General features: G+C 54.9%; 1 protein-coding gene across 1 annotated transcript; it reads left to right on the forward strand.

Moving 5' to 3' along the window:
* Nucleotides 1–13020: 13020 nt before the first annotated feature.
* Nucleotides 13021–17504, forward strand: LOC146423054 (mucin-3A-like). The gene is made up of 11 exons (XM_085045110.1): nt 13021–13659; nt 13793–13981; nt 14426–14544; nt 14649–14707; nt 15075–15223; nt 15319–15384; nt 15461–15623; nt 16661–16822; nt 16901–17004; nt 17113–17171; nt 17317–17504. The coding sequence occupies exons 1-11, from the start codon at nt 13041–13043 to the stop codon at nt 17359–17361; spliced, it is 1734 nt and encodes a 577-aa protein (XP_084901236.1). The 5' UTR covers nt 13021–13040; the 3' UTR covers nt 17362–17504.
* Nucleotides 17505–19413: the final 1909 nt, after the last annotated feature.

Genomic DNA, 19413 nt, shown 5'->3' on the forward strand with positions numbered 1-19413 from the left:
AAAACCCCATAGACCCACATGGAACCCCAAAAAACCCGATAGATCCCCGTGGAACCCCAAAAAAACCCCACAGACCCCCATGGAACCCCAAAAACCTCATAGACCCCCATGGAACCCCAAAAACCCCACAGACCCTATGGAACCCCAAAAAAACCCATAGCCCTCCATGAAACCCTATAGACCCCCAAAAGACCCCATAGATCCGCATGGCACTATATGGACCCCCCATAGAACCCCATAATTCCCCTATAGACCCCCATGGAACCCCAAAAGACCCCACAGACCCCCATGGAAACCTATAGATCCCCCTACAGACCCCATAGACCCCCATGGAACCCCAAAAGACCCCCATAGACCCCATAGAGAACCCCATAACCTCCCCATAGCCCCCTATAGACCCCCCAACACCCTGTGGACCCCAAAACCCCATATAGAACCCCATAGCCCCAATCCCCCTATAGATCCCAAAACCCCATATAGAACCCTATATCCCCCACAACCCCCACGATCCTAAATTCCCGCCGGAAAAATCCCTTTTTTTTCCCTTTTTTTCTTGTGTTTTTTGCCCAAACTTGGCCATTATGGGATCACAGCCCCCATAACCCCCCAAAACCCTATAGACCCCAAAACCCCCTATATCCACCCCAAACCCCCCCGATCCCAAAAATCCCTTTTTTCCGGCTCTTTTTATCTTTTTTTTGTTTTTTTGCCCAAACTTGGCCATTATGGGATCACAGCCCCCCATAACCTCCCCAAAACCCTATAGACCCCAAAACCCCCTATATCCACCCCAAACCCCCACCCGATCCTAAATTCCCGCCGGAAAAATCCCTTTTTTCCAGCACTTTTTATCACTTTTCCCCTTTTCTTTATGTTTTTTGCCCAAACTTGGCCATTATGGGATCACAGCCCCCCATAACCCCCCAAAACCCTATAGATCCCAAAACCCCCTATATCCCCCCAACCCCCCCGATCCCAAAAATCCCTTTTTTCCGGCACTTTTTATCTTTTTTTTCCGTTTCTTTGCCCAAACTTGGCCATTATGGGATCACAGCCCCCATAACCCCCCAAAACCCTATAGACCCCAAAACCCCCTATATCCACCCCAAACCCCCCCCCGATCCCAAAAATCCCTTTTTTCCGGCTCTTTTTATCTCTTTTTCCCGTTTTTTTGCCCAAACTTGGCCATCGTGGAGACGCCGGGAAGGAGTAAAAGGACAGGAATTTCCTCAGGAACCCAAAATCGCCGCTTTTCCACCCAAAATAGGAGTCTGGTTTGGGATTATTCACGGCGGGGGTGGGGGGGAGAGGGAGGGGGGAGATGTCTGGTCACGTTTGGGGACACGGGAGGGGGACACGGGGACATCCCCCCTGATGACGTCATGGGGTGGAGATGGGACCCCACCCCCCTAAAAAAAGAAAAAAATCGGGAGCGCTCCCAAAATGTGACGTCATCCCCCCCAAAATTCCTATTGTTCTTTCGGATTCCTCCGAAATGTCCCAAAAAAATCAGAAATCCCAAAAAAAACCCCAAAACCCCCAAAAAACCCAAAAAACCCCCCAAAAACAAACAAAAAAAAAACCCCACAACAAAAAACCCCAAAACCCCAGAAAACCCCAAAGCCCTCCCCAAAAAATCCCTCAAAACCCACAAGACAGATTTCCTCCCCCAAAAAACCCCCAGAACTCCCCAAAAGGCCCCCAAAACTCTGAACCTCCCTAAAACTCCCAGATCCCACCCAGGACCCCAAATTCCCCCTCAGGACCCCAAAATCTCCCGAGGGCCCCAAAACTCCATCCTGGACCCCAAATTCCCCTCCAGAGACCCCCAGACACCACCCAGGACCCCAAATTCCCCCTCAGGACCCAAATTTTCCCCTCAAATCCCCCAAACCCCACCCAGGACCCCGAATTCCACCCCAGGACCCCAAATTCCCCAGGACCCCAAAATCCCCACTGGGACCCTAAATTTACCCCCAGAACCCTCCAAACCCCACCCAGGACCCCAAATTCCCCTCAAACCATCCCCCAAACCCACCCAGGACCCCAAATTCCCCTCAAATCCCAAACCCCAAATCCTCCAAACCACACCCAGGACCAAATTCCCCCAAATCATCCCCAAAACCACACCCAGGACCCCAATTTGCCCCCAGGACCCCAAATTCCCCTCAAATCATCCCCAAACCCCTCCGGACAAATTTGCCCCCAGGACCCCAAACTCCCCCAAATCATCCCCAACCTTCCCAGGACCCCAAATTTCCCTCAAATCATCCCCCAAACCACACCCAGAACCCCAAATTCCATCCCAGGTCCCCAAAATCTCCCCGAGGACCCCCAAAACCACACCCAGGACCCCAAATTCCCCTCCAGAATCCCTCAAACCCCACCCAGGACCCCAAATTCCCCCCCCCAGGGACGCCCAAACACCACCCAAGACCCCAAATTCTCTCCCAGGACCCCAAATTCTCCCCTAGAATCCCCCAAACCCCGTCCAGGACCCCAAATTTGCCCCCAGGACCCCAAATTCCCCCAAATCATCCCCCAAACCACACCCAGGACCCTAAATTCCCCCCAAATCTTCCCCCAAACCCCACCCAGGACCCCAAATTTCCCCCCCAGACCCCAAATTTCCCCCCCAGACCCCAAATTCCCCCCCGGGGGGTGACTCAGGTCGGGGTGACTCAGTTGGGTCTCAGCTCCTTCCTGTGGGGTCCCTGGGGAGGAGGGGGCGTCACGTCCAGCTCATCCCAAATTCCTCGTGATTCACCCCAAAACCGGGCTCTGGGCCCCGAAATAACCCGAAACCTCACCGTGACCCCAAAACTGCAGGGATTCATCCCAAAACCTCCCACAGTCCCCAGAGCTGTCCCCCCCCCCCACCCCGGCATTGTCATCCCATGGGGGTGGCCTGTGTCCCTTCCATGTCCCATGTCACCATTCCGTGTCCCTAATCCTGTGTCACATGTCCCAAATCCCGTGTGCCATGTCCCAGATCCCATGTCCCATGTCCCTATCCCATGTCCCTTGTCCTGTGTCCCCGTTCCATGTCCCTAATCCTGTGTCATGTCCCAAATCCCGTGTCACCATTCTGTGTCCCAAATCCCGTGTCCCATGTCCCAAATCCCACGTCCCATATCCCTATCCTGTGTCCCTTGTCCCATGTCTCCATCCCGTGTCCCATGTCCCAAATCCCATGTCCTGACAAGTGTCCCTATCCTGTGTCACTTGTCCCGTGTCCCTATCCCATGTCCCAAATCCTGTGTCACTTGTCCCGTGTCCCTATCCCATGTCCCAAATCCTGTGTCCCATGTTCCCATCCCATGTCCCGTGTCCCATGTCCCCATTACATGTCCCAAATCCCATCTCCTGTGTCCCTATCCCATGCCCCATGTCCCAAATCCTATGTCCCATGTCCCAAATCCCATCTCCTGTGTCCCTATCCCGTGCCCCATGTCCCAAATCCTATGTCCCATGTCCCAAATCCCATGTCCTGTGTCCCTATCCTGTGCCCCATGTCCCAAATCCTATGTCCCATGTCCCAAATCCCCATTCTGTGTCCCAAATCCCATGTCCTCACCCCATGTCCCATCACACCCTTGTCCCTTTTCTACTGTCCCACATCCCCATCCCGTGTCCCACCATGTCCTTGTCCCTTGTCCCCTGTCCCTTGTCCCCGTGTTCCACATCTCACATCCCATATCCCATGTCCCACATCCCAATCCTGTGTCCCACCATGTCCTTTTCCCTTGTCCCCATGTCCCACATCCCCATCCCATATCCCATGTCCCTACCCCATGACCCCATTCCGTGTCCCACCATGTCCTTGTGCCTTTTCTCCTGTCCCACATCCAAACCCTGTGTCCCACCATGTCCTTGTCCCTTGTCCCCATGCCCCACATCCCCATGCCCCACATTCCATGTCTCATATCCCATGTCCCATGTCCCATGTCCTCATCCCATGTCCTCCTCCCATGTCCCCACACCTTGTCCCACATCCCCACCCCATGTCCCACCATGTCCATGTCCCTTGTTCCCATCCCATATCCCATATCCCATATCCCACATCCCATATCCCATATCCCATACCCATGTCCCACATCCCAGTCCTGTGTCCCACCATGTCCTTGTCCCTTGTCCCCATGTCCCACATCCCCATCCCATATCCCATATCCCATATCCCATATCCCATATCCCATATCCCATATCCCATATCCCATATCCATGTCCCACATCCCAGTCCTGTGTCCCACCATGTCCTTGTCCCTTGTCCCCATGTCCCACATCCCCATCCCATGTCCCACATCCCAATCCTGTGTCCCACCATGTCCTTGTCCCTTGTCCCCATATCCCACATCCCCACCCTCTGTCCCACCATGTCCTTGTCCCTTGTCCCCATGTCCCACATCCCCACCCGTGTCCCACATCCCGAAAGGAACAGGCCATGCCCTTGGGGACACCAGGACACGGTGGTGGCCTTGGTGACACCAAGCCATGCCCCGCGGGATCTCCTGTCCCTCAGGGGAGTGGCACTGAGCACCGAGGACACCTGGTGTCCCATGCAATGACACACCATGTCCGTGCCAGGAACAGGGCGGTGGCACTTGTCACTTCATTCCTGCCACCTGCGGCTCCCATTTCGTCCCGCCCACATCCTTTTATTGTGACCAAAGGTCCCCCTGAGATTCCTTCGTGTCCCCAGTCCTGTTCCGCCAGCGTCTGGGGACAGATCGTCACGTCCGGCTGTCCCCCGACCGTGGGGACATGGGGGGACGGCTGTGGGGTGGCCTGGCTGTGCTCTTCGTCTGCTTTGTGATCATTGTCACAGGTGGGTGTGGTGGCACCAGGACCACTCCCCACCCTGGTGGCACTGGGACCTCTCCCCACCCTGGTGGCACCGGGACCTCTCGCCACCCTGGTGGCACCAGAATGTCCCAAAACAGCAAGTTTGGGACTGGGGTTGTCCTGAGGGTTGTGGGGTTGGCAGCAAACAGGAAGAATTGGGGTCTTTTGGGGGTTCCGGGGGTCTTTGGGGGGAGTCTAGGGGGGGGTCTTTGAGGGTGTCCAGTCTAGGGGTCTTTGAGGGGTCCAGTGGTCTTTTTGGGACACAACTGGTGGGTTCAGGACCCACTTGGGGTCTTGGAGAACCAAGGTTGGGTTTTTGGGGGGATGTTGGTCTGTGGTGGGTGAGGGTCTTTGGGGTTTCAGGAGTCTTTGGGGAGGTCCAAGGGTCTTTGGGGGTCTTTAGGACTAAACTGGGGGTCTTGGGGCTCAACTGGGGACCTTGAGGTCTTGGGAGTCTTGGGGACAACTTTTGGGGACCAAGGTTGGGTTTTTGGGGTGATGTTGGTCTGTGGTGGGTGAGGTTCTTTGGGGTCTAGGGGTCTTTGGGGTTCTAGAAGTATTTGGGGGTCCAGGGGGCTTTTTGGAGGTCCTTGGGTCATTGAGGGTGGTCCTGCATCCTTTGGGGTCCAGGTGGCCTTGGGGGTCCACAGGCTCTGGTGGACAGTGGGTTTTGGGAGATGTGGGTGGTCAGGGACAGAGAAGGTCCTGGAGATGTAGGAGATGATGGGAGATCACCACCAAGGGTGTGTCCAGGTGTGTCCTTCCAGGACACACTGACCACTATTGCAGGACAGGACAGCACGTCAAGCTCTACTGCAGAAGAGGACACACTGACCACCACTCCAGAAGCGGACACTGGCCCAACCATCTCCACCCCAACTGAGGACACAGTGACCACGACTCCATCGAAGGATAGTGGCCAGACCATCTCTACTCAGGACACACTGACCACTACTTCTGAATTGGACACTGGCCACACCATCTCTTCTCCAACTGAGGACACACTGACCACAACTCCAGAAGGGGACACTGACCAAACCATCTCCACTCAAACTCAGGACACACCGTCCACTGCTACTGGTGTGGACACTGGATCAACCATCTCTACAGCAACTGAGGACACAGTGACCACTACTCCAGAAGAAGACACTAGCCCAACCATCTCTGCTTCAACTCAGGACACAATGACCACTACTCCATCAGTGGACACTAGACAGACCATCTCTACTCCAACTGGCCCAACCATCTCTTCTTCAACTGGGGACACAATGACCACTACTCCTGGATGGGACAGTGGCCAAACCATCTCTACTCAAACTCAGGACACAATGACCACTTCACCAGATGTGGACACTGATCCAACCATGTCTACTCCAACTGAAGAAATAATGACCACTACTCCATCAGGGCACACTGACCAAACCATCTCTTCTCCAACTGAGGACACAGTGACCACTACTCTAGAAGGGGACACTGACCAAACCATCTCCACTCCAACTCAGGACACGCCGTCCACTACTACTGATGTGGACACTGGATCAACCATCTCTACTGCAACTGAGGACACACTGACCACTACTCCAGAAGTGGACAGTGGCCCAACCATCTCTGCTCCAAGTGAGAACACAGTGACCACTGCTCCATCAGAGGACACTGGCCAGACGATCTCTACTCCAACTGGCCCAACCATCTCTTCTTCAACTGAGGACACAATGACCACTACTCCAGAAGTGGACAGTGGCCCAACCATGTCTTCTCCAACCCAGGACACGGTGACCACTCCTCCAGAACTGGACAGTGCCCCAACCATCTCCACTCCAATGGTCAACACAATGACCACTACTCCTGGGGGGGACAGTGGCCAAACCATCTCTACTTCAAGTGAGGACACACTGACCACAACTCCTGAAGGGGACAGTGGCCAGACCATCTCTACTCCAACTCAGGACACAATGAGCACTTCAACGGATGTGGACACTGATCCAACCATCTCTACTCCAACTGAAGAAACAATGACCACTAGTCCATCACGGCAAACTGACCAAACCATCTCTACTGCTACTGAGGACACACTGACCACTACTCCAGAAGGGGACACTGACCAAACCATCTCCACTCCAACTGAGGACATGCCGTCCACTACTACTGATGTGGACACTGGATCAACCATCTCTACGGCAACTGAGGACACACTGACCACTACTCCAGAAGAAGACACTAGCCCAACCATCTCTGCTCCAACTCAGGACACAGTGACCACTACTCCATCAGAGGACACTGGACAGACCATCTCTACTCCAACTGGCCCAACCTTGTCTTCTCCAACCCAGGACACAGTGACCACTGCTCCAGAAGTGGACAGCGCCCCAACCATCTCCACTCCAATGGTGGACACAATGACCACTACTCCTGGAGGGGACAGTGGCCAAACCATCTCTACTCCAAGTGAGGACACACTGACCACTTCACCAGAAGTGGACACTGACCACACCATGTCTACTCCAACTGAAGAAACAGTGACCACTACTCCATCAGGGCACACTGACCAGACCATCTCTACTCCTTCTCAGGACACACTGACAACTACTCCTGAAGTGGACAGTGGCCAAACCATGTCTACTCCAACTGAGGACACACTGACCACTACTCCAGAAGTGGAAACTGGCCAAACCATCTCTGCTCCAACTGAGGACACAGTGACCACTACTGCACAAGTGGACACTGACCCGACAATCTCTACTCCAACTGGCCCAACCATCTCTGCTCTAACTGGCGACACAGTGACCACTACTCCAGAAGGGGACACTGGATCAACCCCCTTTACTCCAAGTGAGGACACAGTGACCACAACTCCAGAAGTGGACACTGACCAAACCATCTCCACTCCAACTCAGGACACACCGTCCACTACTACTGACATGGACACTGCATCAACAATCTCTACGGCAACTGAGGACACACTGACCACTACTCCAGAAGTGGACACTGGCCCAACCATCTCTGCTCCAACTGCGGACACAGTGACCACTGCTACAGAAGTGGACACTGGATCAACCCCCTTTACTCCAAGTGAGGACACAGTGACCACTGCTACAGAAGGGGACACTGACCAAACCATCTCCACTCCACCTGAGGACATGCCGTCCACTACTACTGATGTGGACACTGGATCAACCATCTCTACGGCAACTGAGGACACACTGACCACTACTCCAGAAGAAGACACTAGCCCAACCATCTCTGCTCCAACTCAGGACACAGTGACCACTACTCCATCAGAAGACACTGGACAGACCATCTCTACTCCAACTGGCCCAACCTTGTCTTCTCCAACCCAGGATACAGTGACCACTGCTCCAGAACTGGACACCGCCCCAACCATCTCCACTCCAATGGTGGACACAATGACCACTACTCCTGGAGGGGACAGTGGCCAAACCATCTCTACTCCAAGTGAGGACACACTGACCACTTCACCAGAAGTGGACACTGACCACACCATGTCTACTCCAACTGAAGAAACAGTGACCACTACTCCATCAGGGCACACTGACCAGACCATCTCTACTCCTTCTCAGGACACACTGACAACTACTCCTGAAGTGGACAGTGGCCAAACCATGTCTACTCCAACTGAGGACACACTGACCACTACTCCAGAAGTGGAAACTGGGCAAACCATCTCTACTCCAACTGAGGACACTGTGACCACTACTTCACAAGTGGACACTGACCCAACAATCTCTACTCCAACTGGCCCAACCATCTCTTCTTCAACTGAGGACACAGTGACCACGACTCCAGAAGTGGACAGTAGCCCAACCATGTCTTCTCCAACCCAGGACACTGTGACCACTACTCCAGAACTGGACAGTGCCCCAACCATCTCCACTCCAATGGTGGACACAATGACCACTACTCCTGGGGGGGACAGTGGCCAGACCATGTCTACTCCAACTGAAGAAACAATGACCACTACTCCATCAGGGGACACTGACCAGACCATCTCTACAGCAACTCAGGACACACTGACCACTACTACTGGTGAGGACACTGTCCCAACCATGTCTTCTCCAACTGAGGACACTGTGACCACTACTCCAGAAGTGGAAACTGGCCCAACCATGTCTACTCCAACACAGGACACAATGACCACTTCACCAGAAGTGGACACTGATCCAACCAGCTCTACTCCAGCTGAAGAAATAATGACCACAACTCCATCAGGGCAAACTGACCAAACCACCTCTACAGCAACTGAGGACACACTGACCACTACTCCTGACGTGGACACTGGCCCAACCATGTCTTCTCCAACTCAGGACACAATGACCACAACTCCTGAAGGGGACACTGACCAAACCATGTCCACTCCAACTGAAGAAACAATGACCACTACTCCATCAGGGCACACTGACCAGACCATCGCTACTCCTTCTCAGGACACACTGACAACAACTCCAGAAGTGGACACTGACCAGACCATCTCTACAGCAACTGAGGACACACTGACCACTACTGCTGGTGAGGACACTGGCCCAACCATGTCTACTCCAAATGAGGACACACTGACCACTACTCCAAAAGTGGACACTGGCCCAACCATCTCTACTCCAACTGAGGACACACTGACCACTACTGCACAAGTGGACACTGACCTGACAATCTCGACTCCAACTGGCCCAACCATCTCTGCTCCAACTGGGGACACAGTGACCACTACTCCAGAAGAAGACACTAGCCCAACCATCTCTTCTTCAACCCAGGACACAGTGACCACCACTCCAGAAGCGGACACTGACCCAACCATCTCCACTCCAATGGTCGACACAATGACCACTACTCCTGGAGGGGACAGTGGCCCAACCGTCTATACTCCAAATGAGGACACACTGACCACTACTCCTGAAGGGGACACTGGCCAGACCATCGCTACTCAAACTCAGGATACACTGACCATGTCACCAGAAGTGGACACTGACCACACCATGTCTACTCCAACTGAAGAAACAATGACCACTACTCCATCAGGGGACACTGACCAGACCATCTCTACTCCTTCTGAGCATACACTGACAACTACTCCTGAAGTGGACACTGGCCAGACCACCTCTACAGCAACTGAGGACACACTGACCACTACTGCTGGTGAGGACACTGGCCCAACCATCTCTACTCCAACTGAGGACACTGTGACCACTACTCCAGAAGTGGAAACTGGCCAAACCATCTCTGCTCCAACTGGGGACACAATGACCACTTCGCCAGATATGGACACTGACCAAACCATCTCTACTCCAACTGAAGAAATAATGACCACTAGTCCATCAGGGCACACTGACCAAACCATCTCTACTCCTTCTCAGGACACACTGACAACTACTCCAGAAGTGGACACTGACCAGACCATCTCTACAGCAACTGAGGACACACTGACCACTGTTGCTGGTGAGGACACTGTCCCAACCATGTCTTCTCCAACTGAGGACACAGTGATCACTACTCCAGAAGTGGAAACTGGCCAGACCATCTCTACTCCAACTGAGGACACTGTGACCACTACTCCAGAAGTGGACAGTGGCCCAACCATGTCTATTCCAACTGGGGACAGAGTGACCACTACTCCAGAAATTGACACTGGACCAACTATATCTACTCCAACTGAGGACACAGTGACCACTACTCCAGAAATGGACACAGGCCAAACCATCTCTACTCCAGCTGGAGGCACAATGTCCACTACTACTGGAGTGGACATTGGATCAACCATGTCTGTTCCAACCGAGGACACACTGACCACAACTCCATCAGGGGACACTGGCCCAACCATCTCTTCTCCAACAGAGGACACAATGACCACTACTCCAGAAGTGGACAGTGGCCCAACCATCTCTGCTCCAACTGAGGACACACTGACCACTGCTCCAGAAGGGGACACTGGAACAACCCCCTTTACTCCAACTGTGGACACAGTGACCACAACTCCATCAGTGGACACTGACCAAACCATCTCCACTCCAGCTGAGGACACACTGTCCACCACAACTGGTGTGGACACTGGATCAACCATCTCTACAGCAACTGAGGATACACTGACCACTACTCCAGAAGTGGACACTGGCCCAACCATCTCTTCTTCAACTCAGGACACAGTGACTACTACTCCAGAAGTGGACATTGACCCAACCATCTCCACTCCAATGGTGGACACACTGACCACAACTCCTGAAGGGGAGACTGGCCAGACCATCTCTACTCAAACTCAGGACACACTGACCACTTCACCGGATGTGGACACTGACCACACCATGTCTACTCCAACTGAAGAAACAATGACCACTACTCCATCAGGGGACACTGACCAGACCATCTCTACTCCTTCTGAGCATACACTGACAACTACTCCTGAAGTGGACACTGACCAGACCATCTCTACAGCAACTGAGGACACACTGACCACTACTGCTGGTGAGGACACTGGCCCAACCATGTCTACTCCAACTGAGGACACACTGACTACTACTCGTGAAGTGGACAGTGGCCCAACCATCTCTACTCCAACAGAGGACACACTGACAACTACTGCACAAGTGGACACTGACCCGACAATCTCTACTCCAACTGGCCCAACCATCTCTGCTCCAACTGGGGACACAGTGACCACCACTCCAGAAGTGGACACTGGCCCAACTATGTCTATTCCCACTGCGGACACAGTGACCACTACTCCAGAAATGGACACTGACCAAACCATCTCTACTCCAACTGGAGGCACAATGTCCACTACTACTGGAGTGGACATTGGATCAACCATGTCTGTTCCAGCCGAGGACACACTGACCACAACTTCATCAGGGGACACTGGCCCAACCATCTCTTCTCCAACAGAGGACACAATGACCACTACTCCAGAAGTGGACAGTGGCCCAACCATCTCTGCTCCAACTGAGGACACAGTGACCGCTACTCCATCAGTGGACACTGACCAAACCATCTCCACTCCAACTGAGGACACACTGTCCACCACAACTGGTGTGGACACTGGATCAACCATCTCTACAGCAACTGAGGATACACTGACCACTACTCCAGAAGTGGACACTGGCCCAACCATCTCTGCTTCAACTCAGGACACAGTGACCACTACTCCATCAGAGGACACTGGACAGACCATCTCTACTCCAACTGGCCCAACCTTCTCTTCTTCAACTGAGGACACAATGACCACTACTCCAGAAGTGGACAGTAGCCCAACCATGTCTTCTCCAACCCAGGACACAGTGACCACTGCTCCAGAAGTGGACACTGACCCAACCATCTCCACTCCCATGGTGGACACAATGACCACTACTCCTGGAGGGGACAGTGGCCAAACCATCTCTACTCCAAGTGAGGACACACTGACCACAGCTCCTGAAGGGGACACTGGCCAGACCATGTCTGCTCAAACTCAGGACACAATGACCACTTCACCGGAAGTGGACACTGACCACACCATGTCTACTCCAGCTGAAGAAACAATGACCACTACTCCAGCAGGGGACACTGACCAGACCATCTCTACTCCTTCTCAGGACACACTGACAACTACTCCAGAAGTGGACACTGACCAGACCATCTCTACAGCAACTGAGGACACACTGACCACTACTGCCGGTGAGGACACTGTCCCAACCATGTCTTCTCCAACTGAGGACACTGTGACCACTACTTCTGAAGTGGACACTGGCCCAACCATCTCTACTCCAGCTGACGTCACTGTGACCACTACTCCAGAAGTGGACACTGGCCTGACCATCTCTTCTCCAACTGAGGACACAATGACCACTACTCCAGAAGTGGACAGTGGCCAAACCATTTCAACTCCAGCTGAGGACACACTGACCACTACTCCATCAGGGGACACTGGCCAAACCATGTCTACTCCAACTGAGGACACACTGACCACTACTCCATCACTGGACACTGGCCCAACCATCTCCTCTCCAACTCAGGACACACTGACCACTACTACTGGTGGGGACAGTGGCCCAACAATCTCTACTCCAACTGGCCCGATGATCTCTACTCCTACTGAAGAAACAATGACCACTGCTCCAGAAGTGGACACTGGCCAGACGATCTCTACTGCAACTGAGGACACACTGAGCACTAGTCCAGCAAGTGACACTATCACCACTACTCCAGGAGGGGACACAATGACCACCACTCTGGGTGGGGACACTGCCACCACTACTCCTTTTGGGGAGACAGTGACCACTACTCCTGTAGATGACACAGTGACCACTACGCCTGGTGGGGACATGGCCACCACTACTCCAGGAGGTGACACTGCCACTCCTGGTGGGGACACAGTGACCAGTACTCCAGGAGATGACACAGTGACCACTACTCCAGCAGGGGACACTGCCACCAGTACTCCTGGAGGGGACACAGTGACCACTACTGCTGGAGATGACACGGCCACCACTACTCCAGCATGGGACACTGCCACAACGACTCCTGGAGATGACACTGCCACCACAACTCAAGGAGGGGACACACCCACCACCACTACCACCCCCATCCCCCCTGTTCCCCCCACCCTCTCTACCACCTCGAGTGTCCCCATCAGTACAACCACAACCACCATGACCACCTCTACTGTGACCCCCACCACGAACTCCACCACCCCCACCAGCACAACCACACCCACCATGACCACCACCACAGTGACCACTACCCCCTCTACCACCTCCACCATCCCCACCAGCGCAACCACACCCATCATTTTGCCCACCACCACCACCACAGTGACCACCACAGTCACCAGTCCAGGTGAGCCTTCCTCCTTGGTGGCCCTCCATAGCCACATTGCTTCTACTTAACCTGTCCTCAGCATTCTCCAGGTGGCTCCTGGGGTTTCTCCAGGCCATGTCACATCCCCCCTGTCCTCGGGTGTCTCCTCCAGGTACGTGCCTGAATGGTGGCACGTGGAATGGTGATGGGTGCGTGTGTCCTGGGGGGTTCCAAGGTGACCACTGCGAGGAACGCGTGTGCCAAAATGGTGGCACCTGGGCCAGCGGCGGCTGCCAGTGCACCCCGAATTTCCAAGGGGACAGGTGCCAGTTCGCCAAGAACATCGTGGAGATCAAGAACGGTAGGGAAGTGTCCCAAGGTGGCGTGGGGTGGTCACCAAGATGGGAGCTGGGCTGAGGTCACCTCTGAGGGGTCAGCTGGAGGTTGGGGCCACCATCAAGGGACAGACCTGGGATTGGGATCACCATGGCAGGATGATTTGAGAATGAGGTCACCATGGAGGGATGGATCTGGGATTGGGACCACCGTGGAGGGATAGACCTGGGATTGGGACCACCAAAGAGGGACCAACTCAGGAATGAGGCCACCGCAGAGGGACTGACCCTGGGATGAAGTTGGGTCACCACAACCAAGAGTCCAACCAAGAAATGGTGTCACCGTGGTGAGGCTGACCTGGGATTGAGGCCACCATAGAGGGACCAACCTGGTCTCCCTGCCTGAGGTCACCAAGGGTGGGATGGGGACACTTGGTGTCTTCCTTACGGTTCTCCTCTGCTTGGCCAAGTGACGGTGAATGCGACGGTGGAGATGAAGACCGAGGTCCACAACCGGAATTTCACACCCGATCTCAAAGATCCGTCCTCGGATGCTTACAAGGAGTTTAAGCAATCGTTCGAGGAAGAGGTCAGGGCTCAGCGATGCCAGGGTGACCCTGGGGACATCCCCTTGAGGGGGATGTGGACCATGATGGGGACCTGGATCTCCCCAGGCTTCTCCTTGTCTTACAGATGAAGAAGATTTATGGGCATATCGAGGGCTACCAAGGTGTGGTGATCAAAAACCTGAGGTGAGTCTCCACCGGTGGCCAGGTGGGGTTCTGACCTCTTCCAGTGACTTGAGAACGGGGTCGCCATGGAGGGATGGACCTTAGAATGGGGTCACCATGGAGAGATGGACCTGGGATTGGGACCACCCTGGAGGGATTGACCATCCAATGGTCCCATGGGGTAGTTTGGGGTGAAGGAACCCATGGGGGTCAGTTTGAGGTGATGCCACCCAAAGCTGGACCGCCCACATCCCTCCAAGCCACGTTGTGTCCATGGGGTTCCACCAGGACTGTCCAGCCCCGTGTGACCATGCTGTCCCTCCACACTGGGGACCTCATACTGGTCCCAGTTGTGTCCAGAGCCAAGCCCCGCCCCTTCCCCTCGCAGCTCAGGCAGCGTCGTGGTGGACTATGAGGTCATCCTGAAGCTCCCCGCCAGCTCCAAGACCAACGAGACGGTGAGCAACATCTCCAAGGAACTCGTCGCCGTCTTCCAAAATTTCACCGATTGTGACGCGACTTGCATGGACAATAACTGTGAGTGGCCCTGGGGGTGACACCGCTGGCGCTGGGTGGGCAATGGGGACAGTGGACCTGGGGTTGCCCACCAGAAGGTCCTTTCTCCATGCCAGGTACTTTATGTTTCAACGCCAGCTTCACCAAGGTCACCCATGTCGATGTGCAAGAGGTGGAAGGAGGTAAGTGAAGCCCACCGGGGTTTTTGGGTGTCACCCCACCTCTGGTGACCCCAGCTCCTGAGTTCTACACCTCCAGGTTTGTGTGACGCCAAGATCGAGGCGGAGTTCAGGATCTTCTACACCCTGCTGCTGACGGACACCGGCGTGGCCTGCATCACCCGCTGTGACTCCCGCCACGACCACCCCCTGCCCTGCGTCCACGGCACCTGCGGCGTGAGCCGGGCGGGGCCACAGTGCGAGTAAGGGCCCTGTCCCCAAAAATGGGTGACCTCCCAATGCCATGATTCCCATGACCACTTTGACCCTCATGATGCCCATGGTGACCCCACCACCATGACCACCTTGACCCCCATGAGCCCCATGGTGACCCCACCGCCATGACCACCTTGACCCCCATGAGCCCATGGTGACCCCACCACCATGACCACCTTGACCCCCATGAAGCCCATGGTGACCCCACCACCATGATCCCCATGACCAGCCCTCCACCATCACCCCCATGACCATGGCCCTCATGACCACACCATCACCCTGACCCCATGACCCACCGTGACCCCCATGATGACCCCACCACCATGACCACCTTGACCCCCATGAGCCCCATGGTGACCCCACCACCATGACCACCTTGACCCCCATGAAGCCCATGGTGACCTCACCACCATGATCTCCATGACCAGCCCTCCACCATCACCCCCATGACCATGGCCCTCATGACCACACCATCACCCTGACCCCATGACCCACCGTGACCCCCATGATGACCCCACCACCATGACCCCCATGATGACCCCACCACCTTGACACACATGACCCACCATGACCACCCTGATTCTCATCACCCCCATGATGACTCCACCACCATGACCCCCATGACCCCCATGCTCACACCACCACCTTGACCCCATGACCCACCATGACCCCTATGATGACCACCCTGACTCCCTTGACCCCCATGATGACCCCACCATCATGACCCTCATGACCCCCATGATCACCATGACCCTCCAGCATGGCTCCACTATCATGACCACCATGACCACCCCACCACCATGACCGCCCTGACCACCATGACCACCTCGCCACCATGACGCCCATGACCATGATGACCCCAGCACCATGACCCCCATGACCATGGTTACCCCACCACCATGACCCCCATGACCACCCCACTCCCATGACCCCCATGACCACCCACACCACCATGACCTACCATGACCCTCATGACCCCTGTGACCACCATGACCTTCACAACCACCATGACCATTCCCACCAGTTGCTTGGACCGAGTGGTCTACTGGTACCAGGACAACGCCTGTAGCTCCCGCGTCAGTAAGATCGGGGTGGCCGTGGGCGTTCCGGTGGCCATCTTGGTCCTGGTCACCACCATCTTCACGGTTCTCCTGCTGAGATCTCGGAAGCAGAAGGAACAGTACAGGTAATGGTGTCACCGTGGGGTGGGGTGGGTGGTCCCATGGTGGTCCTGGGTCTCATCCGTGTCCATCCCACCACGCAGGGTTCAGCTGAGGTCACGCTCAGAGCTCTACGACAGCGATGACGGGAATTGGGATGAAAACTCCCATGGCTTTGCTGTGGCCAATCTGGCGGCCACCTGGGAAGGTGACAGGGATGGGGGCGGGGCTGGGGGGTGTCGCTGGGTGGCTCTGTGTCACCTGGGTGGCTCTGTGTCACCTGGGGGTCTTTGTCACCTCTTCTTCCACCCCACAGACATGGAGACCCCCAGCACCAGCCACATCCATCTGGACAAGGTGGACACCTCAAGGACGGTGGGTGACATTTCCCCAGGACCCTGATGTTGTCCCCTCGTTGTGCCCCACCCCACCACCACCACCACCATCATCAACATCATCATCATCATCATCATCATCATCATCATCATCATCATCATTCTCTCCTCTCCTTCCTCCCCAGATCCACATCCAGAGACCAACCGTGATCCCAGGTGGACCCACCTGAAAACCAGTGGAGAAGGGACATGGGGACATGGGGACATGGGTGGGCTCTTGGGGGTGACGAGGATCGGGAAATTCACCATCCTCTTCCTCCCCGCGCAGATGTTTGCACACAGAACTATTTATAATTAAACATATCCCGAATTTTATTGTCACCTGGCCACTCCCTGCTGGTGGCCCTGTGACGGGGCGGGGTTTGGGGCGGAGCCAAGATGGAAATCCAAGCGGAAACACATCCAAATCAGGAAAAGAAAATATCTGAGCTAATTGCTGAGGGAATGATTGGGAATCGCCCTCTGGACACGCTGACTCCCATGGGTGACGTGTGTGAGGAATGTGTCCTTGTCCCCAGTCCTGGAATGCGGTGGCACCTCGGAGGTTCCTCCACACCTCCTTCCCACGGGGACAAAGGGCTCAGAGCAGGGGTGGGGCAGCTGTGGTGGCTCAGGGAGAGGGAGACATTGAGAAGGTCTCAGGGAGAAGGTCCCAAGGTGGTTCCACCCAGGGAGGACGACATTGAGAAGGTCCCAAGGTGGTACCACTCATAGGTGAGGACACTGAGAAGGTCCCAAGGTGGTACCACCCATGGAAAGAGGGGGCATTGAGGGGGGTCTCAAGATGGACAATGGACCACTATGACCACCATCCTCACCACTATGACCACCATGACTCCTCCCACCACTATGACCTCCATGAGCTCCTCACTCCCATGATCCCCATCACCCTCTCACCATGACCCCTCCATGACCCCCATGAACCCCTCATCACCCCAATTCCATAACCTTCCTGACCACCCCAACCCACATGACCCCCATGACCACTTCCACCACCATGACTCCTCCATGACCCCCATGAACCCCTGACCACCCCAACCCCATAACCCTCCTGACCATCATGACCTCCACGACCTCCATGACCACCCCCACCATGAACCCCTGGCCACCTCGACCCCCATGACCACCCCCACAACCCCATGACCACCATGACCACCCCAACCCCATAACCCTCCTGACCACCATGACCATCTCCACCACCCCCATGACCACCACCACCACCTCTCCCACACCACGGCCGGGCCAGAAGGACACATCCCACCCTCATGGTGCCACTTGACCCTCAGCCAATTCCCGCCCCTCCCCCCAGGCTAAAATTAGCACTTTTATAGCTTCCATTCCACCCTTCTTGGCAACCGGAGCCGGGAATGGGGACAAAGTCCCAAATACCTGGGCGTGTGGCCAGGTGTGGCTCCAAACACACCTGGCAGGTGCTGGCATGCGGTGGGAGTGTCCCACAGCGGAGCAGGGGGTGTCCCAGGTGGCTGTGGAGGTGTCACCCCCAAAAAGAGTTGCTAAAGGGTTGTCCCCTCCCCATGGCCTCACTGGGGCTGTCCCAGTACAAACCAGTAGCTCCAGAGATATTTGAGGGACTTTACTAAGAACGAGAGGGTCCAGCCCCCTTTTTTGGGTGGGATTTGGGGAGGGAGGGAGGTGGAGACATGACCTTGGAGGTGGGGACATGACCTTAGAAATGGGGACATGACCTTCTCGGTGGGGTCATGACCCAAAAGTGCTGCTGAGGGTGAGGTCACATCCTAAAATGGGGTCATGACCCAGAATAGGGGTCATGACCCTAAAAGTGCTCACCAGAAGAGGGTGAGGAGGGCAGAGGGTCAAGGTGGCCCCAAGGACAGGGTCTGGGTTGTCCTGCAGTGCTGGGGGGACCTTGTTCCATGGGGGTGGTGGTGGGGATGATGGTGGTGATGATGATGATGGTGATGATCATGTTGATGATGATGGTGATGATGGTGATGATTACGGTGACAATGATGGTGATGATGATGGCGATGATCATGGTAAGGATGATGGCGATGGTGGTGATCATGTTGAGGATGATGATGGTGATGATGATGATGACGTTGAAGGTGATAATAATGATGGTAATAACGATGGTGATGATGATAATGGTGAGGATGACGTGGATGATTTTGACTATGATCACGTTGATGGTGATGACGATGATGGTGATCATGTTGACAGTGATGATGGTGATGATGATG

Source organism: Lichenostomus cassidix, unplaced genomic scaffold, assembly GCF_008360975.1.
Source record: "Lichenostomus cassidix isolate B80296 unplaced genomic scaffold, HeHo_3.0 HiC_scaffold_34, whole genome shotgun sequence".
NCBI classification, from domain to species: domain Eukaryota; kingdom Metazoa; phylum Chordata; class Aves; order Passeriformes; family Meliphagidae; genus Lichenostomus; species Lichenostomus cassidix.